Source organism: Dunckerocampus dactyliophorus, chromosome 2 (assembly GCF_027744805.1).
Source record: "Dunckerocampus dactyliophorus isolate RoL2022-P2 chromosome 2, RoL_Ddac_1.1, whole genome shotgun sequence".
Classification (NCBI taxonomy): domain Eukaryota; kingdom Metazoa; phylum Chordata; class Actinopteri; order Syngnathiformes; family Syngnathidae; genus Dunckerocampus; species Dunckerocampus dactyliophorus.
In genome coordinates this window covers 30,235,456-30,259,870 of record NC_072820.1, presented here as the reverse complement: position 1 = coordinate 30,259,870, position 24,415 = coordinate 30,235,456, and the positions used below count along the sequence as shown (strand labels likewise).

Here is a 24,415-nt window from a genome sequence, read left to right as displayed (position 1 = left end):
GCCTTAACATATTGCTGTGTGCGTGCATGTCTGTCTTCCCCGTCTCCAAGCAGGCAAGGGGGAAGATTCACTCCACATTGGTTTCAGCGCCGTGGCGCGTTTGTTTCATAGCACAATGGCACGAACGGAGTGAGCTTTTTTTTTTTGTCAATCATTTTTGTTAGTCATATAGTCTCTGTCTCGGTGGGTGGGGGCGGGGTCGCTAGCATACACAGTGCAGAATAGTGTAACGCAATAGAAATGAGTGTATTTCAATATATTGTCATATTTTTTCATTGTACTTTTAAGTACTGTTAGAATCTCGTCTTGTCTCGTAGACCCAATCTTTTGCATCGTATTGTCTCATGAACTGAGTGTCTCGTGACACAGCTAGTGATGAATCATGATTACAGTCGTCCCTCGTTTATCGTTGTTAATTGGTTCCAGACCCGACAGCAATGAGTGAATTTCTGCTAATGAATGTAATATTTTTGTAGTTGCATAGAAGACCTGTTTGTGATCTTCTGAATATGTTGTTTAACATTAGAGCCCTTAAAACAGGGGTGTCAAACTCGTGCCATGGAGGGCCGAGACAATGCAGGTTTTCTTTCCAGCCAGTCACTAAAGCAGGTGATTTTAATGATCAACACCTTCAGTTTGAGGGAAGGAGCTCATCAATTAAATCACCTGCTGAAGAAACTGGTTGGAGAGAAAACCTGCAGCGTCTCAGCCCTCCAGGGCACGAGTTTGACACATGTGCCTTAAACATGAAATAACCGTATAGTCACCTTTACACTCCTGTTACTCGATATAGTGTGTATATAATCAGAGAAAATAACACGTTAAACATAAATACGATAACAGACTCGCACCTTAGCAGTTCCTTGTTTTTTGTCTGGACAGTACTTCCAGCGTACTTCCAGCGTACTTCCAGCGTACTTCCGCCATAACAGTACATCTGTGCATTGTAATGGCGGATTTAAACGGCTTTACACGCTTATTAACCCCAATATAGTAGACAAAAGAAGAGTAAGTAATCCATTTAAGACGTGAATAAAACTCCTGCTCGAACAGTGTCACAGTAAATGTGTTCCCTGAGTCATGAGTCTAGTTCCTGTCTAGCACGTGTCTCACTGAACAATTACTGACACCTGGTGGCCAATGTAGAATACTCTGCCTTACATTTGTATTTTAGTTCATTTAGCCATTTTTAGGATTAAAAATGCTTAATTTCGGACAATAAGTAGAATTTGCTTAAATATGCATTTTTTAAATTGGCTGTATTCAACCACCATCCGCAGCCATTTGTACATTTTTTTTTAAACGGCGATAGAGTGAGGGAGTGATGTTTGTACTGCGATGCAGCAAGGGACAGCTGGAATTCATTTGAAAAGTGTGATTTAATCTGATTAAAAATTGCAATAATTTATTAACCCTCATTTGAACGTGTCTTTGGTAAGTCTAAAATTGTAGGGCACAATCCAGTGCTTCCAAGTGGCCTGCCACTGATGAATTTTGACAGCCACAAATCAATTTGGTGCTACCTATTAGGAATTAACTGCAAAACACTGACAATGCTCTGATTTAATTTAATTTTATTGTTTTATTTATTATGTTTATTTTATTTTTTATTAATTTTTTTGGTTTATTTTAACACACTCTGCGTTGGACTGAGACAATGTTGTAGTTATTGGTCAACATTTATTTGGTAACCAGTACAGTTTAGACAGGCAGAGAAGTGGATTTTGCATGCAAAAATCAGATGATTGACATTGTGTCTGATTCTGAGCAACGAGGAAATCAATAGCACAAAAACTGTACTCTTTCATCGTGCCATTAATGGGCATGGCTCACTTTTCCAAATTGTAGAAGTGCAGTGCTGTTTGTGTTTTGAGTCCGATGCAGATTAGGCGGACTAATGCACGTACACAGATCAATGCGCCTGCGTGCCTGTGTTTTGCGTGCCACTAATTGTCCGCCATGCACACATTACAACATTATTGACGCCTCTTGCCACGAGCCATTCCATTTGGCGTCCCGCTTTCGGGGGAGAGTGGCAACAGAACGCCAGAGGCCTCTCTCCTTTAACCATCGATCATCATAGCTTGCCGATAATGTGGTGGCTGACACATTATGCGCTGTCGGGGTCAGAGGTTGAAGCTAATGAAACAAGAGTGATGGAAGTTTAACCTTGCTAACAGGCTGTCAGGGTCCACAGCGTGGTTGGGAGGCCATGGTGGTGCAGGAATATAAGAACCACATAAACAGGAAATAAAGACAGAAGAGTACAAGTTTGTCTTGTACAGTAAAAAAAAAAAGTGCATTTTCCCCCATTCCTAAATAGCGGAAAAAATAGAAATAAAATATGATAAAAACTGCAAACGACAATACAGCTTCACTGTCATGGGCTTTTAGAAATATATTCATTCATAAATCGTGCTGTTTCATGGTTGAATGCAGACTATTAGTCAAACAATATGCATATTTAAGCACATTTTAAGAAGCAAATCAACTATTTTCAATCATCAAAATGAATGCTAAATGAAAAAAAGTACAACTAAAAGGCATCCAGTGTTCAAAGATGTGATGATATGTAGTATTTTACACTGGTCACTAGGTGTCAGTAAGATTACTGTAATGTTGGGTGAGACACACAAGCACCCAGTGTTGTTTCCGTCCATCCACCATTTTCTATGCCACTTATCCTAATTGCAGTCGTGGGGGTATGCTGGAGCCTATCCCAGCTGACTTCAGGCGTGATGGGGGGTACACCCTGGAAGTGCAGCCTATTTTAGGGCACATATAGACATTTAGAGTCGTCATTGTGGTTAATTTTTGGAATGTGGGAGGAAACCGGAGTACCCGTCAACGATGACAACATTATTTTGTTGACGAACCTTTTTTTCAAGATGAAAACGAGACGGTGACAAGCTAAACATGGCTCTTTGGTGACTAAAACGTGACGAGTCATGCGGGTTTTTGTTGACAAGACGAGACGTCCCACAAACCACCGGCGGACATTCATGCCATTTTCCACATACCAAGAATTCCCACTTTTGACATTCCCATTTTTCGGATCTAAAGACTTAGAACTACTTCCACATTTCTCAACCAATTCAGACCGTTCCACAGTCAAAATTCTGAACTCATTCGGGACATTTAGCCTTCCCAGTACATTGCGCTATCATGCTGGGTGTTAGCATGTTAGCATTATTTGCATGTTAACGATAGCATGTTAACATTGCTATTATGTTAACATTAGCATTTTTTGCCATTTTCATAGGTAGACACTTTTATGAAGACTTAACACTATCATGCTAGGTTTTAGCATTCTAACATTAGCATATTATCATTGCAAGCATGCTAACGTTAGCATAGTAGCATTTTCAGACATTTTCATAACTAGACACTTATATAAACACCACTGTTATGCTATTTGTTAGCATGCTCATGTTAGCACTGCTAGCTTACTAACATTACCAATCTAAATATGTAGATAGAATAAATGTAGGACTAATATTTGTGGTGTAAATCACAATATTGGGAGGAACTATGGCGCTTGTGGAGGTCTGTGCTCTCGAAGTGCTTTTCTAGTCTATTATTACAGTATGTCTACAATATTGGGTAATAGGAGTGTAAAGGTGACTATAGGGGTGTTATTTCATGTCTGGAGGGCTCTAATAGTGTTACAATCTGTATTTAGAAGGTCGTAAACAGGTTTTCTATGCTCTAACTACCAAAATATTCCATTTAATTAGCACAGTCCGGTCTGGAACCAAAGCAATAAACGAGGGATTACTATAAAGATAAACAGTGCCAGTAAATGAAATGATTGTCATTCCTCACAGCATATGCACTTGAATGCACCATTTCGCACCGTCTGTCGTCTTTTTTGTTGGCCATTACCAATCAACCTTGGGAGCATCTTATGATGATTTAAAAAAGGTTGTGACAGCTTCAAGAGGCTACCAAAACTACAGGTGGAAACACTGTGGCTCTTGTTTCGTCACGTCACGCATGAGGAATCTGCTAAGTGGATCTTCACTTACAATTAAGAAAAAGCTACTGTCACTTTCCCCTAAAAAGCCAGCGTTGCATTTAACTGAACCTTCATCGATTCTGCTTCCATGACGACCTGCAACTGGTGGATGCGTTTACCTTGTTACATCCTCACATGTTCTCTGCCTCAAATTTGCGGCTGTCATCTCCCGTCCTGGAGACACGCTGATGCTTCCTTTCAAAGAAGATGACCGATGCTGGTGCTCATATGTGGAGGACACAAGGAACCCCCGAAACACGTGTAATAGACCCAACGGAGCCAAACTCCAAAGCAAATGAAAGATGTTTTATTTGAAGTCACACAAAAAGTACAAATGCATTTAAGATAAGCTCACTCGCATGCACCCCACGCCACTCCCGTGACGCTAAGAACTAACACACATACAAAACCAAGTGCTGTTTGGGGTAGAAATCACTCTGAGGTAAATACACATAAATAATATACCTTCCAGCTACATACATATCACAATCTCAAACCACTGGAGGGTACTAGCTAGTGCTGATATCATCACCACGATGTCCCTCGGGAAGTACGTACAATGCATGGGCATTTAGTAGGATTTTGTACAAACATGTACTGGAATAGAGCGCTTTAAAAGGGTTCGTCAGGGGTGTCCAAACGTTTTCCAGCGAGGGCCCCATACCGGAGGATAAAAAAGGATGCAAGGGCCACTTTGATATTTTGGAAAGAAAGAAGTTATACATATTTCAAGAAAAAAATACATCTAAGCTTTGTGAAAAAGGCGAAAAAGCGGATTATTAGTGTCAACTTTGGCCTTTCCTCTTTCTCTCTCCTCTTTCTCTCTCCATTTTTTTTCCAAATACTTTAACTTTTGTTTTCTTCTTGTGATATTATTTTATCCCCATATAACCCCCAACCTAATTCATACGCAACTTTAAATGTTTTATTTAATAAAAATGTCAACCCTTTCCTACTAAAATGACATTTTTCTCATATTATGAGCTTATTCTCATAAAATTGTGACTTGTTTTCTCATTAGAATACAACTTCTTTCTCTTGATATTTTGACTTTATTTTCCTAAAATTACAAATGTTTTTTCCATTTCTGCTGAGGTTTTTTCTTTTTTTTTTTTTTTTACATTTTCCAACTATTTAAACTTTCTTCTTGTTTTGTCCTTGCAATATTATGACTTTATTCCCATAATATAACTTTTTCCCCAACCTAATTTTCTAAAAATTACAACTTCTGTTTCTCATAATACTACTAAAAAAAACAAATACTTTTTTCTTTAATTTTTCAACTTTATTTTTTCTATTTACTAAAGTGACGAGGGAAAGGCTTCTTGAGACGTTATCTGTACTTCTGTGAAAAAGGTGTCGAACGTTTCGCTCCTCATCCGAAGAGCTTCGTCAGCGAACTAATAAGTGCTAGTAGCCTGGGCCTTAAATACAGTAAGAGTGGGAGGAATTGGTGTGCCAACACCCTTCTCCTATTGGTTCCTTACACTAAGCCTGGGCGGAGTAGTGGTATAATCCTCTCCTGCTATTAACACCTCCGATAAAAGGGAAGTGTTGCTCCCTGAGTTGGGTATGAACGACTCTGATACTGGCTTGTTAGCATCTATTGTTCTGGCTCGGCCCTGGCTCCATCTCATTTGCAAGACTAAGAGCTGTGGGTTTTACTAAAATTACATTATTTTCCCTCATATCACCACATTAATTCTTGCAAAATTACAACTTTTTCTTGTTTACATTATGCTTTTGTGTTAATATTTCGCCTTTTCTTGTTAAATTACCATACTTCTGATTTTTTTTTTGTGAAATTATATTTTTAGAATGTGCCACGAGCCGCAAATGCCCCCCCGGACTACACTTTAGACACCCCTGGGTTTAGTGAATTATTTTCAATTACAGTCATGAAAATTCGATTACTTTGCACTAAAAGTAATATATCTTGTATTTAGTACCAACTCTTTTGTTTTTTTGTTGTTTTTTTGGTCATTTCCAAAAAAGTAAATTTAAAATGTTTTTGCTTGGAGTCTACACGGAGTAGCTCACACAGACAAAAGTGAATTTGTAAAATAATATATTGCTTAAAGTTTTGTAGGATTGTCTACTTAAATCCCTGCATAATGTGTTGTATGTGTCAATGGCTTCTCCGAAGGAACATTTGGGCCATAATGAAAAATGTGGTGACTGAATGTTAGTATCCCAAAAAAAAGCATGGTAAACAATCACCACCACAATAGTACAATAGTACCAGTAGTATCACAAGGTCACTTCCTGTTCACACTCATTATGTAAAAACACCACAATGTGGTAAAAGGCACTTGGAAAAGCAGTCTTTAGGCTTCAAGCTAAGCCATCCCTTCCTCTCATACGCTGAGCGTGATGCTGTGGATGGTGTCGGCCGGGATTTTGGCGTCCGTCTGCTCGCCGCTCACCCGGAAGATGACGACCGTGTCTGAGGGGATGGTGGCGCTGGCGCTCGGCGACTTGCTCAGCCAGCCGCCCGAGCTGCCGCGCTTGTACATTTTCACAGTCACCTGCAGAGGGCGAAAGAAGACACGGGTGATGAGCCCTCTTTTTGAATGTTCCGAACTCCCATTTCAATGCCATTGTGCGAGCTCTAATTTCCGTAGATGATTGACGTCACCTTGTTCTTCGGGTCGTAAACTAGAGCACGGATTCCCAGGTGGTGGGTCGGGACCCAAAAAGGGGTCAAAAATGACTTGAAAATATCCATCCATCCATCTATTTCCTACTGCTTATCTAGGGTCGGGTCGCGGGGGCAGCAGCCTAAGCAGGGAGGCCCAGACTTCCTGCTCCGTGGCCACTTCGTTTAGCTCCTCCCGGTGAATCCTGAGGCGTACCCAGGCCAGCTGAGAGACATAGTCTCTCTAACATGTCCTGGGTCTTCCCCGAGGCCTTCTACTGGTCGGACTTGGCCTGAACGCCTCCCCAGAGAGGCGTTCGGGAGTCATCCTGACCAGACGCCCGAGCCACCTCATCTGGCTCCTCTCAATGCGGAGGAGCAGCGGTTCTACTCCAAGTTTCTCCCGGATGACAGTGCCTCCCACCTTATCTCTGAGGGAGAGCCCAGCCACAGAGAAAACTCATTTCGGCCACTTGTACTCGCGATCTTGTCCTTTCAATCACTACCCAAATGTGTAATATACCATTTTTTTCAATGATTTTGAAATAAAATTGAGCAATGTTTTAGTCTTCCTCTTTGGTATATTCTGTGCAGTTGTAAGTGAAATATCTGATTTAGTGCAATTTTGATATTTAATTTGAATGTATGCATTGTTTGCATAAAGTTAAGTTCTTCCTTGTTTCCTTGATCATCATAAATTCATCTAAAATACACTTTGGACATGTAATTATGTATGTGTTAATGATTCAAAAGATAAATTGGTGATTAAAAAAAACATACATTTGTTTGCTCTGACTTAAGTAAATGTATGAAAGATTTGAATACAAATAAAAATACAAATGAGAACGTCATTAAGTGGGGCGCGACTTAATGACTGCTGGAAAATGAGGGTTCCAGGTACCATATGAGAACCCCTGCTCGAGTTCAGCGGACCCACATTTTCCAACAGCCATTAAGTCGCGACCCAATTTAAAATTTGTATTTATTTTTATTATTTTTTTACATATTTGTAATTTTTATTTTGATTATTGTTTTAAAAAAGTATTTTAATTTTTTACTTGCAGTCTGCGATGAATCATCAGCACCTCTACTGGTACCAGCCAAGTTGTGCACCCGATTACCTCTATTACTTAAATATGTGCTTAGTCGACAGCCGATTCCATATCATCAACAAAATAATACAAAAATGTTTTAATGCAGTTTTAATCATACGAAACTAGAGGTTGGTTTCGTTCCAAGCAAAGTGGCTTTAAAATTTAAAAAACGCGTTTTCAAACTCTCCGATGAATAAATGTTAAATTAACCTTCATAGCGAAAGCATTTTTTCCTTAAATCCTGTCTGGCAAATGGAGTCACATCTCTGTGGAGTTTCTGTAGGTTGGAGGGCGTTGTACGCTTTAAACACCCCATCCAAACTGCCTGTTGTGTTTTGAGGCAGACAATGGCGAGGGGCCCCAACTAGATTGAGACATGCAGGTAATTGAAGCACGTCCATTTCAAACGCATCTTCTTGTTTGGCCGCATTTACTGGAGATAACAGAATATCACGGTGCCTTTTCACAGCTCCATTTTCTTTCACTTTAGCATTAGGTAATTTTTCAATTATTTTTTTCCCTACACCCCGTGTTCTTTCATCCGCCATAATGTCTGGGCCTTTTAGTTAATGGCAGCGGCGGTCGGAGCCTGCCACGTCGGCCCTTGTCCATTTCGTGGGTCATTGTGGGGGAGCCCAATAGGCCTTTCATGAGCGCCACATCAAAAGGCAGATAAGCATTAGAGGTGGGGAAAACACCCGCTGCTCGATGCGCTCCCTCTTCCCTTTTGTCTGCTATTGAAAGTGATCATTTTAATAGTTGAAGAGCTCTGCAAACGTGAGACACCCCTGGCAGTCCCCGGCGAACGCGCCCCTCAACACCTGCATGCTCCTAATTATCCGCCACAAAGGCCGCTACCATTTCACACACACCTTTTTCCACCATTTACTTACTTATTAGCACGCGTTCCATAAAAAGCGAGGAGACAAAAAGGGAACAATCGACGTCCTGTATTGCCGCCTGCATTAGCGGCATGGCACACTTGAGAGTGCGGCGAGTGCATGTTAATTTGCGACGGATGAGAAAAGAATTGGATAAATGACAGCTGGTGGCCCGCACAAAAACATTGTTCTAGCAAATCGCCGCCACGCATAAATAAGTTGTCAATTAGCAATTAGTGACACGTAAGTCGAGTGCCTGCACTTTTGTTCCTGCAAAGGTGACCCGAGCAGGGCCCGCTATGCTTTGTTACAATTTGGACAGCTTGATATTGATGGGAGTTGATTATGAGTACACGGTATGGGCATGATGTAAAGTGGAGTGCACTACTTGGATGCAACCAGCAGAGGCGCTGGTGATTCAGTCTGAACTGAAAAACCATTCGGGCTGCTAGACTGTGTCTGCATGGGTGAGGGTTGTACCCTAAGGGCAAAAGTTGGGATTGGGTTGGGATTGGGGTGTCTGTGTAATCCTTGTCTAGTTCACCTCTCACTTTCAGCCCCACTTGGACTTTTGACTGTCATGCACCCTTGGGTTGCAAGGAGACATCCTCTCGTTTACCTTCTGCTGGTGGTCATAAATCTTTCCCCCTGGTTCTACCCGTCACCTTTGCTCTCTTAACATTCGGGAGGACAGCTTGCATCTCCTTTTGCACACTTTTTAGTTAAAAACCAAACTGGTACTTTGGATTGAACTATGTAGAAGAAGTTGAGGATGTGTGTCCCTCTGGATGAAGAAGGGGAACGTCAAGGACAATGGATCATTGAACATCAAACAAAAAGTTGTTTTGATTGCTTGGAATCTTCCATCCTCCACTTATCCCGGTCGAGGGGGCAGCAGCCTGAGCAGGGAAGCCCAGACTTCCCACTCCCCGGCTCCTTCGTCCAGCTCCTCCCAGCAGATCCCAAGGCGTTCCCAGGCCAGCTGAGAGACATAGTCTCTCCAACGTCCTGGGTCTTCCCCAAGGCCTCCTACAGGTCGAACATGCCCTGAACACCTCCCCAGGGAGGCGTCCATCCAGGAGGCATCCTTATCAGATGCCCGAGCCACCTCATCTGGCTCTTCTCAATGCGGAGGAGCAGCAGTTCTACTCAGTTTCTCCCGGATGACAGTGCTTCTCACCTTATCTCTAAGAAGAGAGCCCAGCCCCCCTACGGAGACTCATTTCGTCCGCTTATACCCACCATCTTGTTCTTTCGGTCACTACTTGGAACCCTGTGATTAGATAACCAATGATCGGGCCGGTTAACCAGTTCCGGTATCCATCCGTTATGGACGATAGAAGACAAGTATCAGAACATGTGGCTATGACGCCATAGAAATGGAAGAAAATATTGATCTGGGATTGACTGGTAAGACTTCCTAGCAGATTTTGGAGTGTCTCTCGGACCTAAGCCTCTCTTGGATCCCTCTGGTTCATCCCTCAGGTTTCTGATGGGAATCCACTCCTCCACAATTAACATTCAGAGGAAACCAAGAGGTGAAGACCAGAGGTTGTCAGAAGATTTGAAAACGTATCATTCAAACCTGGTGAATAAACTTTCACTTGTATAGCGCCTTTTTTACCTTCAAGGTACTCAAAGTGCTTTGACACAGTTACCATGTTTACCTACTGACGACGCAGCATCAGGAGCAACTGGGGGGTTCAGTATCTTGACCAAGTAGGGCCCTATGAAGTCCGTTTTATGCTATGTTATTTTTTTTTTACCTTTTATACATATTTTACCAGCATAGAATCTGTGCTTTTGGGGTTCATGACTAAAATTTCTGGATTAAAAGCAAAAATTCTTACATTTATTGATGCAATACATCATTGGCCCATTTTGCCCCAGTATTTCAGAAACAGTTTGGCTAACGTTTCTAATGGGATGTCCACTTCTGCACACACTGCTACAAAGTCCTCAACAAGCTGTAATGCCCGTGCTTGTGACTAAGGAAGACGTTGTTACCGATGCCATTCCAACTGCATTGTTAATGTAAGATCATTTTTTATGACATCCTTATTTTGTTGACACAACTAGACAGGATGTGTCGAACAGTGCTCTTATTGTGAAGGCAGCAACTGTGTTGCGTGTGTGTTGAGAATTAAGAGTTAAGACAAGCTGGGAGCAAGAATAAACAAATCTCTCGTCTTTTTCGCTCAGAACTTGCAAGACGTCAGCGGGCATTGTAAAACGCTGGGTTACATTAACAAGCCGTAAAAGACAACATGGTGTAAACACACACAGCCGCACTAGCATGCTCTGCTAAACTCAGGTAACTCAGATAGCTTCCATTCACGCTCCATAAGGGAGGAGTTTCTATATTTTTCGTCAACTTTCGCTGGTGTTTCAGGCCGCCGTTTCGCTGTGTTTAGTTCCAGAGGGGGCGGGTTAGTGTTTGTGATGAGATTCGGCCTCAATTGAGTGGTCCGCCAGGGAAATACTTTCCTCACACAAATGTTACTCCTCCTCACAATGACAGCATTTCATTCATATGTCAATTTCCGCATTTAACAGTTTTTATTGGCCAATTCCGTGGAAATGATAAAGCCCTCCCAAGTACACTTCGACATGGTCATGGGAGGACAGAAAATCCAACCAGCAACGGTCAGGTTGGGAGAGACGACTGCTCTTTTTGCGATTTTTCGAGGAGTAGGTGAGGTCTCAACTGTTATGTTTTTTGAGGAGAGTCTCACTTTGGAAAGCCCCTCGTCTTGTTTTGTGTACAACCAGGGCCTATTTGTCCCACCATGAATACCCCCACAGTTACACGTGCTGATAATTCACCTACAGTACAATGCAACACAACTGTTATGATTTTGGTGCAGCTGTGCCACAAATTATTATTTCCCTGGGGAAACGAGCTATAGCTCAAGCATTCTATTTTATTGTCTGGCTTAATATGAAAATTTACCCATCATCTTGGAAATAACTGATTGCATGTTTCCACGTGCCCCCTGCAATTTGCTCACGTACCACAAGGGGCACCCCTGCTTGGGAATTACTGCTCTAGACCAATCCCAGAAGTCCTGGTACTTTTGTTCATCGTCTGAAGCTATCATCACTACCGTGCTCAAAGGAGGAGGATAATGTTTAGCATGCTTCAGGGTAGGCAACATTGGTTCTCCTCCCACATCAGGGGCAACAGAGTTTGACTGACCTCCAGAGGTCAAAGTAGCAAGACCTACGTTTCGACGCCGCGCATCCATCAAAAAAGAAAAAAAATCGTAACTCGAAGTCTCTTGCCTCTGATTATTAATCACCTTGTCCGCTGAAAGCATAATTCAACTCCGGTTCTGACAGATCCATTAAGATGCCCAAACTTTTACCCGGTGACAGGTCTTGTCAGCTGCGTCTGCTGTCAGCGAGCGCCCGAAGCCATGGCCGCAACTTGTCCAAGTTCGGGATCGCCCCGTGTCATGTCTGCAGGAAGCACATTAGACTGTGTGCCATGACCGCTGACATCCACACTTTTATTTCCATCCATGGAGGGGGGTTCAGATATTAACCTCCCCCTCCACCCCCTTCCTTTTTTCTCCTCAATGGCTCTGGTTGTCTGGCTGACTCAAGAGGGCTCGATCTATGACTGATTTAATTTGCTCTCTGCCAACATCTCTAACAGCATTAACCCCCAGAACACGCTCCCGCCGCTCCCATCTGACTCCATTAACTCCCAAATCGGGTTTGGAAGACCGTATTGATGCCGCCTGTTATTCGGGGTGATTATGATAACGACAGACAATGGGCCAAAGTGTCTGTTAAAGAGTTTAGCGTTAATTTCACCTAACTGTAACAGATGGCAGGCACGCAGCGCAGTCTGGACATGCGGCAATTAGCCTTTACATGAAAAGAACAATACCGTTGGGTCAAAGGAAATGGCCAAAGCACATTAAATAAACTCTAATTTTAAACGTCAAATTACCGCATGACAAATGTCCCATTTGAGGGAGAATTTGCTCTTTTATAAAGCAGGGACTGAGTAAAAATTCGGTTTGCATTCAGCCTTCATCCACTTTAGCCATCTTTATTCTCCTCAATTAGGCAGAATGGCTTTTCAAAAGTGTAATTAAGTGTCTGCCGCACTCGGCCTCTTCATTATTCATGGCTGCTATTGATCATATCTCGCAGCTGAGACTGCGGACAAAGCCGCTGTTGCACAAACCCAAAAAACTTTCACAATGACTCTTCACTCCACAAACGTGTGAATTGTCATGAAAACCTCCAGATGAACAAATGTATTTGTCAAATTGATCGGTTGGCCAAAATCAGCTATGCATTACCGATTTCGAGCATGATAATATTACCTGCCGGGTGTCTTGACACCACCACACTTCATCTCATAGTCCAATAAATTATTTCCTAATGAATATTAATGTTTTTTTTTAACCTCAATCCCAACTTTCTCCGCCTCGTATGTACTTAAATTAACAAAAGTGAGCCACAAGGGCCCTCTGGGATGGACTAGCTGGGTGATCAATTCAGAGGAAGTGGTGTTGAGTCATGGCCATGCACCGTCTCTCGGCGGGACACTCAAGCGGCTCGTTGGCGGCTTGGAGGCAGTGTCTTTGCCCGCTCGCCGCAGCTAGTAATTGCCTGGCTTCCTACACACTCGGAACGTAAATTATTTCCAATTATTATTCCCCCATCGCCTATTGAAAGCGACGCTTCAATTACACAAATCTGAACATCGTGGCCACTTTGGCCCAATTTCCATTTATTTTATTTAGCGATGAGCTAATAAAGGCTAATTTTAGGGTGAACAATTTACATGTGTCCTTTCAACGATAGGAAATTCAAGCTACCGTAATCTAACTTAATCATATCAGCAAAGTTCCTCCTCCTGCCACTCCAAAGTTAATATCTGCTATTGATCTATTTAGCAACTTTTTAAATGCCACCTTCCTGGTTTTTATTACATTGACTTCAGTCTAAAGCAGGCGACTGCAAACTTTTTAGACCGAGGGCCGCATATTGAAAAATTAAAAGGCTACATGGGCCACTTTTACATTTGTAAAATCAACTTAGTGGTGTGGAAAAGTGTTTGCCCCTTCCAGCATACCCCCACTATCTAGTGAGAATAAGCGGCATAGAAAGTGGATGATGATTTGAAACATTTAAGTGTGACAAACATGCAAAAAAAAAAAAAAAAAGAAGGGGCTAAACACTTTTTCACACTACTGTATGTAGATATGCAAAGACATTATTTTATATTTTAAGAAAAAAAACAAGCCTGCACTTCAGTTTTGTGATATCGGTGACAAATCCTATTATTAGTATGAACTTGTTCTCCTTACATTTTTTTTTTTTTTACAAATATGTATTCTTCTTTCTCATACATTTTTGTCCTGTCTTTAGTCTCATATTATTTTGACTTTATAATATTACAACTTTTACCCAACCTAATTTACCTAAATTTGCAACTTTATTATTTTGCAGTCCCTATTAAGATTTTTATCCTTTAATTTGACAACTTTATGCTATTTTTTCTCTTAATACTATGACTTGATACTCCAAATATTTACTCTTTATTCTCATAAAATTACTGCTCCTTTTTTCCTGTTTTATTTCTTTTATTTTATAATTTAATTTTCAGAACAGGCCAAGGACCAAAAAAAAAAACCCCAGCCGTGGGCCTTTTATGGCCCCGGAGCCGCAATTTGGACACCACTGGTTTACAGGGTTTAAACATTTGATATAAAACTTGCCAACCCCCCCCCCCCTTAAAAACTTAAAAACTACTGTTTCCCTTTGTTGGTTCTCTGCGGTGCGAAACGTGCTCCATTTTATCCAAAATCAAACTGAATTCAAATCTCAAAAATATATATACAGCATGTAATACCTTTTAATAATATATATCAATTTTTTAATCATTAAAACATATGTATACAAATACAATTTTATTTAAAAAATTGAATTAAAATTGTCACCATCCATAAAAGTGCTGTATAATTTCTAGTTTATTAGCTCTTTTTTAATATAATAGAGGCTCCTTTAGTATCACAAAAGAATGAGCACAAACGACACAATTTAAGTAACCTGCCACTGAAATGATTACCGTAGATGAACACATCTTTGACTACACACACACACACACACACACACACACACACACTGTAATTACCACTCAATCCATACAAATTGAATGAAGCTAGAGCCGTGGTCTAAGAATATAGACCATAATTAATAAATTACAGCCTCTCTACTCAATCATTCTCCACTTTTCTTTTAGTTGGGGGTGGGGGGAGGGGCATGCAGACATCCCATTCTCCTCCTCGAGAGTAATTGACTGAAACACACCTTGAGCCGACACACACACACACACACTGATGCGACTTGAGTGTGGCCTGTGTGTTTACAAGTCACAAATCAAAAGGAGGCATTATTTCTGGTCTCTCCAAACTATGCCTGGGGGAGCTATGCGGTTTCCTTTTGACACCCCCTCCCCTCCCACCACCACCAACACAACCTCGAGCTTCCCCTGGCAGCTGCTGCACGCTAAGGAAGACACAACCACTAAGAAACAAAAGTGTTAGTTCATTGTTTCAAAGCGGCTTCTACACAGGTGGTAAGCCACCATGCTTTCAAGAGCATAGTGGAATAAAAATGAAATGTATCAAAAAGAGATAGTGTATGAAGTGGTACTTTTTTTAACCTTTTCTAAGTTCATTGACAAAGTGGCCCTTCAAGAGCAGATTGACTTGCGATAAAAGACACCAGAGCAAACTAAATTGATTAGGATTGTTAACAATTCAACGCATGCGATGTCTTAAATGTATTCTCTGGCCTTTTGTCACAGACAATCACATCATTGCCAAGTTCAAGAGTAGCTTTTACCACTTAACCATACCAAGCTTAAAGAGCTACCTCCCTCTGCTGGCCGTACGGCTCAATACGCCTACAGTACACTGCAAGTGTGTTTACTTCATGTGTCTACACACGAACTACTCAACCAGCATGTAACCAGTCTAATAATTAATCTATTACATTTCAATGCAGGTCCATGATTTTTTGTTAATATTTCCAAATATATTTAAGCATTTTCCTTAATTTCTCTGAAGAATGCATGGATCTTTAAGTCAAAGTCCAAAGTGCTGGTACTAAATAGAACCTTTACAGTGGACCAACCTGAGAGGCGTGTCCCAACAGGGCCCACAGTGTCTTGAGTCTGGAGAACTCCAGTGTCCCCGTCTCCTGGCGGTCCAGCGCGATGTACTGGCACCCCTGGTAGTCTCCTTTGAGCTGCTCGCCGTTGTGAAGCCACATCAGATCCCAGGTTCCAGACCTCTTTAGGACCTGCCGCACCGACTCCATCTGCCTGTAAGACAGACGACCTGCAGCACCAAACAAGAGGTGAGCATCCTCATCCTCATCATCTGATCTAACATGTCGTCCTCTCTCACCAGAGAGCCAGGAGGGGGTCAGTGCGTCTGACATCCAGGCCATGTAGCCCTCCCGGAAAGACCTCAGGAAGTCATCTATCTGGCCGTGGGACACTACCTCCCGCCTCTGCTGCAGCCCCTCGTCCAACTCGCACTTGGGCGAGAGGAAGACGACCCTGTGGAAAAAGCAGCTCTGGCGCACGGACACGCCGCTCCTCCTCAAATGGGCACACAGGTGAGACGTTTTGGTCTGGAAAGAATTCGGTACATGACGTAAGTCAGGCTTATTCAGATAAATTAAGGGTGGCACTACCACCATGGTAAAGATAACACTTTTATTACAAAAATGTAATAAAAATAAAAAAAATATACATTCAATTATTTGTAGTGATCGACTGGAAAAATGCAAATCAAAGATCCTTTCTATGATAGGAGGCCTGGTGTTTTTAAGGATGTCCTGCAGAAATACAATTCTAGCATCTTCTACATGGTCATCGCACTTTGCCGTTTTTAAGGATCAACTGGAAAAATGCTCCTCAAAAGATCCTCTATATCCACCAAGGCTGCTGTAATATCCGAATAACAAAATAGCATGCGCGTGCAAATCCTTCGAATGTAGTATTTATTCATTAATTAGCATTGTCTTTATTGGAAGTTTTGAAAGAGTTCAGTCATCTCCTCATCACATAGGATTCCTCTGTACTAATGTGGAACAATCCCGTTTAGGAAAAAAATTACATTTCAATATCTTACACAATTTACAATCCGCACAGGCAATTACAGAGCCACTTTGTGTATACTAATTAAGTTTAAGCGCCTCGTTTAAACATTTTCAATAGCGACGCGTGTCTGAACCAAACCCCCTTCAGAGATGGAAATGAATGAGCGACCGGGTCGCACGAGGAGCCAGCTGTGTTTGCAGGCACCTGCCTGCTTTCGTGGACATAATTGCTACCTTTCAAATGAAGAGCGGCCACTTGGGAAGTTTCGGAAGCCCCACAGCCCCCACCTCCCTTCCAACAAGTGTTGGGAATTTACATATAAATTGCCAGGGTGACACCCTTAACCCGGCTAGAGTTTGGATGGAAAGCATTTGCCGGCCAATTGGCTTGGACCTCGCACACAAGTGTGGTCCATTTGACACGGATTCATTTCAATATTTCAACCATTTTTTTTATACCATGATAGCTTTGAGGGGATCCTCAATCTGCTCAATGCAGGTGTTTGTAAAGTTCTGCTCCTTCTCCTTCACTTGAATGTGCCACTTTTGGTCGTGGGCGGACACCACACCTCGGCAGGTCTTCACATCAATGCAGAAGATCCCTTGGCCTTGCAAGACAGAAATGACATGGCTCAAAAGAAGATAAAAACCTAAAATTTACACATTTTACCCTGGTTTAACAAACCTACAATGTTGAGGACTTCCGTACTTCTTCGTACAATGCAATACAGTATCGTTTACTCACTGCAGAGAGGACCTGCCATCTATGAGAGCAGTGGTTCTCACCCACCATCACCGCTCAATGACAAGCGACGACCCAAATTACAGAATGTTTTTCAACTCAAGCTTCTCAAATATCTAATATTTAAAGGGACTGTTTGCAACACAACGTGCGTGAGCTGCAGCGGTGAGACGCTGTCCTCGCTTTATGGCACGCTCTTGTCCAGCTCTTGTCCAAGTGAGAACATTTGGGGATGGATGGCAAGGGAAGTTTACAAAAACAGACATCAGTTCTAGACAGTGGATGCCCTCTGTAAAGCCTTCTTCACCACCTGGACCAACCTTCCCACTAGCCTCCTGCAAACACTGGCATCAAGCATTCACAAACCCATTGTTCAGGTGATTAACAAGAAGCTACTCATTACTCAGTCCTTTTTTTAACATTTTATTTCTATTTCAGGGGGCTTTTGGGTTGTTTTGAGCTATTACTTATGATCGGCTGATGAACTGCTTATTTCAGTTTAATGGTTGTTTACAATAAATTTCTCACTTCCATCTTTTTGCAATTTGAAGTTCTACTTAAAACTTCCTTAAGATCCAACAGTGCAAAATGTAAATTCTTGCAATTTTTCCATTCCATTTCATTTTCTTCCGCTTTCTTCCGGGTCGCGGGGGCAGCAGTCCCAGTAGGGAAGTCCAGACTTATTGGTTCTGGCCACTTCTTCCAGCTCCACTGGGAGGACACCATGATGTTCCCAGGCCAGCTGTGACACATAATCCCTCCAGCATTGGAGGTACGGAACATGTGGACGCAGGTCTGATGATACGACGGCAAAGTCCGTCACAGACCTGCGGCCTAGGGTGTCCTGGTGCCAAGTGCACTTGGGGGCATCCTTATGTTTGAACATGGCGTTTGTTATGGACAAGCTGTGGTTTGCACAGAAGTCCAATAACATCACACTGCACGGGGAGGCCGTTCCTCCCAATCAAGCCCCTCCAGGTCACTGACCACATGGGCGTTGAAGTCTCCCAGTAGAACTACAGAGTCACAAGCTGAGGTGCTCACCAGCACCCCTCTGATGGACTCCAAGAAGGACGGGTACTCTGAACTGCCGTTTGGCGGATACGCACAAACGACAGTCAGGACCCTTTCTCCAACCCGAAGACGTAGGGAAATGACCCTCTTGTTCACCGGGGATGACTCACAAAGGCACCGAGCCGAGGGGCTATTAATTAGCCCAAACCAGCTCGCCGCCTCTCTCCTGCAGCAACTCCAGAGTAGAACAAGGTCCAGCCCCTCTTGAGGAGTTTGGTTCCACAACCCAAACTGTGGGTCGAGGTGTGCCCAACTATGTCTAGTCGGAGTGTCTCAACCTCTCACACAAGCTTGGGCTCCTTCCCCACCAGAGAAGCAACAATCCATGTCCAAACAACCGGATTTGTCCACCGAAGAACAGGTCGCCCAGGCGCCCGCACGCTACCGCCACCCAAAGCTTGAGTAATGACCTCATGTGATTTCTGATGGGTTGATAAGCTTGTTGTGAGTTTCTCTCATAGCTCATGATTGGCTCTTGTCAAATAAAGAGCTGCCTGGTCCTCACGGACTCATGCGCGCCTCAATGTCTTATGACGTGGACATGTGCGGCTTATAGTCTGGTGCGGCTTATTTATGTACAAATCAAATTTTCTCTCTAAATTTAGTGGGTGCGGCTTGAACACCGGTGCGTCTTATACAATGGAAATTATGGGACCTTTTTGAAAAGATAAAGGGGCCGCTATTTGAAGAAAGCAATTTCAAAGAAATCACTATTGCATTATTTTTCTAGTGAATATGTAACCTAGCCTTAAAAGTCACATATTTGGACTATCAGGCTCTACCAGCTAATACCCACCTGTGAGGATAACAACATTTATGTCATCTTTGACAGCCTGAAACTGGTCGGGAATCCGAAGATTGCAGTAGACGTCCTCCTGTCTCAGCCCGGTGAGTTTCCTGGAAGAACAAGCACACAAAAAAGGACAGCGTTGGCTTTTGTGATGATGTGCATGACTTATAAATAGGGCTGTCGAAAATAGCGCGTTAACAGAGGTAATTCATTTGATTACGTTAAAATGCTTTGCGTAATTAACGCATGCGCGCATCCTGTCAACCCAAACCTCTGTTGTGACAGCAGACGGTAGCATAGTGTATGCCTCTCTTTTATAACTTTATTCTGACTTGAACACAACAGCAGTGCAATTCCAACACAATATGTATCTCTTACTCACAAAAACGTCTCCAGTCCTCCTTGGAACAACACTTGCTCATTGACACTAGACTAGACGACAGCAAGGTGCATTCAGGGACACTTGGAAAATCACGTCTTTATTATGCATGTACAGTGGTGTGAAAAAGTGTTTGCCCCCTTCCTGATTTCTTTTTGCATGTTTGTCACACTTAAATGTTTCAGATCATCAAACAAATGTAAATATTAGTCATTGACAACACAACTGAACACAAAATGCAATTTTAAATGAAACTTTATTATTAAGGGAGACAAAAAATCCAAACCTACATGGTCCTGTGTGAAAAAGTGATTGCCCCCTAAACCTAATAACTGGTTGGGCCACCCTTAGCAGCAACAACTGCAATCAAGTGTTTGTGATAACTTGCAATGAGTCTCTTACAGCGCTGGGGAGGAATTTTGGCCCACTCATCTTTGCAGAATTGTTGTAATTCAGCCACATTGGAGGGTTTTCCAGCATGAAGCACCTTTTTAAGGTCATGTCACAGCATCTCAATAGGATTCAGGTCAGGACTTTGACTAGGCCACTCCAAAGTCTTCATTTTGTTTTTCTTCAGCCATTCAGAGGTGGACTTGCTGCTGTGTTTTGGATCATTGTCCTGCTGCAGAACCCAAGTTGGTTTCAGCTTGAGATCACAAACAGATGGAAGGACATTCTCCTTCAGGATTTTTTGGTAGACAGCAGAATTCATGGTTCCATTTATCACAGCAAGTCTTCTAGGTCCTGAAACAGCAAAACAGTCCCAGACCATCACACTACCACCACCATATTTTACTGTTGGTGTGATGTTGTTTTTCTGAAATGCGGCGTTACTTTTACACCAGATGTAATGGGACACACAACTTCCAAAATGTTCAACTTTTGTCTCATCAGATCACAGACTATTTTCCCAAAGGTCTTGGGGATCATCAAGATGTTTTCTGGCAAAATTGATACAAGCCTTGATGTACTTTTTGTTCAGCAGTGGTTTTGGAACTAATACAAATGCAGGCTGTTCTTGCCCAGTGTCTTTCTTATGGTGGAGTCATGAACACTGACCTTAACTGAGGCAAGTGAGGCCTGCAGTTTAGATGTTGTTGTGGGGTCTTTTTTTTTTGTGACCTCTTGGATGAGTTGTCGCTGCGCTCTTGGGGTCATTTTGGTTGGTCGGCCACTCCTGGGAAGTGGCTTTATAACCTTTAAGTGGCTACTCTTATCACTCAGTAACGCAGCTCTTACTGCGGAAGTACAATTTGCTGCATTTAAGTATGCTCGGAAAGCCCAGAAAATACAGTACATTTACACTCAAAACATGTGAATTCTACTTAAATTACTTGGTGTCTTTGAATGCAGCTCCTCAGTTAAGAGTGTGATAAGAGAGGTTCTGCTACTATTAAGGAGACTAGTGATAGGCAAATACATTTTTAGACGTGTGGTATCTTTCAGCTTGAGTTAAATTTTCAGTTCTTTTGGAGCTGTTAATGCATACAATCCCTGTAATTTATGTTTTTATTCATAAAATACAGTAAAAATTGGCATATTTCACACATTTCACAAATGGTGATTAATCATTTTAAAACTGTGACTAATTTGATTAACATTTTGAATCATTTGACAGTTCAACCCACTTATGTCTTTTGACAGATAATGTGATGTCAACTACAAAGAAACTGTAATAGGCAGTAGAAAGCCACCCGGGTGGGTTTCTAGCAGCATAGCACACTTATTACCTGACATGTTGAAGGAAATCAGGCAGTGCTTCCTGGTCACTTTCCAGTGCTGCTGTGCTGCTGACGTGAAACTGCGTCAACAGGCTTCCAAGCTGAAGCATCCTAGACTTTTACACTGGATAAAAATAGAGAAACAAGGTCACAGACGTGTGTTCCATCTTGCATGCCAGGCTACAATTCGTCACAGCACGGCGTCAAATGTTTACGTTGGCAAAAACCGAACAATACATACCGTCGATGTCCGTCTGAAGAGCGCCTAGAAAAGCGAGTCACCTCGACATCTTCCCGAGCGAGTCGTTAAAAGTCTGCCAGGCAAACAGTAAACAGTGCGGTGTCCTGAAAAGCTGGTTTCACAATACCACAAGGCGCCCCTCCCCCTTCTCTCTCTGCTCTCCAGCTGCACTTCCATCGCTCCTGGAAGTAAACAACAGACAACGTGCGCCATCCGCGGCGTCAGGTTACGCAGCCGGAGTTGTGGCGTCACGCGTACGTCATTACGTTTTCTTTTTTTGACGCCTCGACCGACCACGTGCCACTCATAAACAATCAAACGAGATGGCTCCGACGTTTTAGGCCAGGGGATATTCTGAGAAGCGAGTTTAGTGGGTTAGCGAGCTGTGTTGAGTGGGAAGCCGGACTCAGCGGAGATAGCTCTCTTTTAAAGCAGCTGTATGTTGATAACTACTTTTACTACTAAATAACTAATAAAAAAAAAATCATATCTAAATATTATCCATCTATTTTCTATGCCGCTTATCCTCACTAGGGTTGCGGGTGTGTGCTGGAGCTGACTGTGGGGGAGAGGCGGGGTACACCCTGGACTTGTCGCCAGTCCTCACATTCATACCTATGGACAATTTAGAGTCTCCAATTAACCTAACATGCATGTTTTTGGAATGTGGGAGGAAACCGGAGTACCCAGAAAACCCCCCCAAACACGGGGAGAACATGCAAACTCCACACAGAGACGACTGTGTGACATGCTAACCACTCGGCCACCGTGCGGCCATATCAATATTATAAGTGTATAAATATATGTATAATGTTTTTTATTGTTATTTTTAAAGATTATACATGTCAAAGGACAGCTGGACAACCCTGACTTAATAGACAAAGATAAGAGAAACACAGTGACCTGTATTATCATTATTATTATTATTGTCATTCGATTCAAGATTCCAGATTCAAGAGTTTTATTGTCATATGCATGGTAAAACAGGCAGTTATACTATGCAATGAAATTCTTATTCTGTTCATTCTCCCAAGAAAAGAAAGAAAACACAAGAAAGAATAAGAACATAAGAAACATAAATACCAATAAATTAAGCAACAACAACAGAAGAGACATTAATACAGATAAATAATACAAATAAATAAATAAATAAATAAATAAAGTGCTATGAGTGTGTGCGTGTGTTGCGTGCGGCGTGTGCGAGTGCTTCGTTGAGGAGCCTGATGGCCTGTGGGTAAAAGCTGTTTGCCAGCCTTGTGGTCCTGGACTTCAAACTCCTGTAGCGTCTGCCTGACGGTAGGAGTGTGAATAATGAGTGTTGTGGATGTGTGCTGTCCTTGATGAGGTTGTGTGTTCTTCGTAGGACTCTAGTTTTATAAATGTCTTGCAATGAGGGGAGGGCTGCCCCAACAATGTTCTGTGAGGTCTTGATCACCCGCTGGAGTGCCTTCCTATCACGTGTTGTACAGTTACCGTACCAAACAGTGATGGAGGCGGTAAGGACACTTTCCATAGTGCGTCTGTAGAAGCAACTCAGGATTGTGGTGGACATGCCAAATTTCCTCAGTCTTCTCAGGAAGTACAGTCTCCTTTGGAACTTCTTCAGAATCATTTCATTATCATCGTATATTATCATAACAGTGGTTTATTTGGTTTCTCATAAAGGTTTTCTGGCATTTGTGTGGAAGATTAGTGTCAAACGTCATGTGACAGAAAGATTTTGTTTGTACTTGAAGGATAGTTTTTTGTAATCAAAAAATATGTTCCTTTGTATGTGTAAAACATGCTGTATTTGTTTCTGTTTGATATGTATGCTTTTTTGCCCCCCCAAAAAAGATCATTTTCTGAATGATGTTTTGTACAGAGTTTGCATGTTCTCCCTGTGTGTGTGTGGGTTTTCTCCGGGTACTCCGGTTTCCTCCCACATTCCAAAAACATGCATGTTAGGTTAATTGGAGACTCTAAATTGTCCATAGGTATGAATGTGAGTGTGAATGCTTGTTTGTCTATATGTGCCCTGCCATTGGCTGGCCACCAGTCCAGGGTGTACCCCGCCTGTCGCCCGAAGTCAGCTGGGATAGGCTCCAGCATACCCCCAGGAGCCTAATGAGGAGAAGCGGCATAGAAAATGGATGGATGGATGAAGGTTTGTCAATCGGTGGGCGTGAGTAAAACATCTTTTGTGTGTTTGTGAGGTTTTGGCATGATTTTAACTCCATAGTATTTGTGCCACACTGAAATGGGAAAAAGAAGGTGACGAGAAAAGCTGCCCCCACAGTGGCTGAGTGGTTAGCACGGCAGCCTCACAGTACACTGCCATGGGCAAGACCCAAAAACTATCAAAGGATGTCAGGGATAAAACCTGTGCAAAACCATCAGTAAGAAGCTTGGTGAGAAAGAGACCACTGTTGGTGTAATAATTCAGAAATGGAGAAATCCAAGATAACTTCCTCTGGATCTCCATGGAAGATGTCACCTAGTGGGCTAAGGAGCTGTAATGGATTGACATCCTGTAGTGGCCGGAACACACATTACAGGCCCGTCTGATGGTGCCAAAGAACACCTGCAGGGCTCAGACAAGGCTTGGGAGAACTTGATGCGGTCAGATGAGACCACATCTCTGCTTTCTGGCATCAAATCCACTCGCCGTGTTTGGAGCCCAACAACACCATCCCTATTGTCAAACGTGGAGTTGGCC

The 24,415-nt window shown here is 42.5% G+C and overlaps 1 protein-coding gene across 1 annotated transcript; it reads right to left on the bottom strand.

The window, feature by feature from the left end:
• Positions 1 to 4,303: 4,303 nt before the first annotated feature.
• Positions 4,304 to 21,919, bottom strand: si:zfos-911d5.4 (uncharacterized). The gene is made up of 7 exons (XM_054768746.1): positions 21,718 to 21,919; positions 21,486 to 21,600; positions 19,383 to 19,483; positions 17,230 to 17,378; positions 16,071 to 16,299; positions 15,796 to 16,001; positions 4,304 to 6,546 (listed from the first exon to the last, which is right to left on the bottom strand). Exons 2-7 carry the CDS (start codon positions 21,584 to 21,586, stop codon positions 6,376 to 6,378), a joined length of 957 nt encoding a protein of 318 aa, XP_054624721.1. The 5' UTR covers positions 21,587 to 21,600; positions 21,718 to 21,919; the 3' UTR covers positions 4,304 to 6,375.
• Positions 21,920 to 24,415: the final 2,496 nt, after the last annotated feature.

What these genes read in the sequence shown, in the direction of transcription:
- si:zfos-911d5.4 (XM_054768746.1), bottom strand. Translation starts at nt 21,586, where the DNA reads ATGCTTCAGCTTGGAAGCCTGTTGACGCAGTTTCACGTCAGCAGCACA. An exon ending in GATTTCCTTCAACATGTCAG is followed by an intron (nt 19,484 to 21,485) that starts GTAATAAGTGTG and finishes TTGTTCTTCCAG; the next exon opens with GAAACTCACCGGGCTGAGAC. An exon ending in AAATGTTGTTATCCTCACAG is followed by an intron (nt 17,379 to 19,382) that starts GTGGGTATTAGC and finishes CTGTCTTGCAAG; the next exon opens with GCCAAGGGATCTTCTGCATT.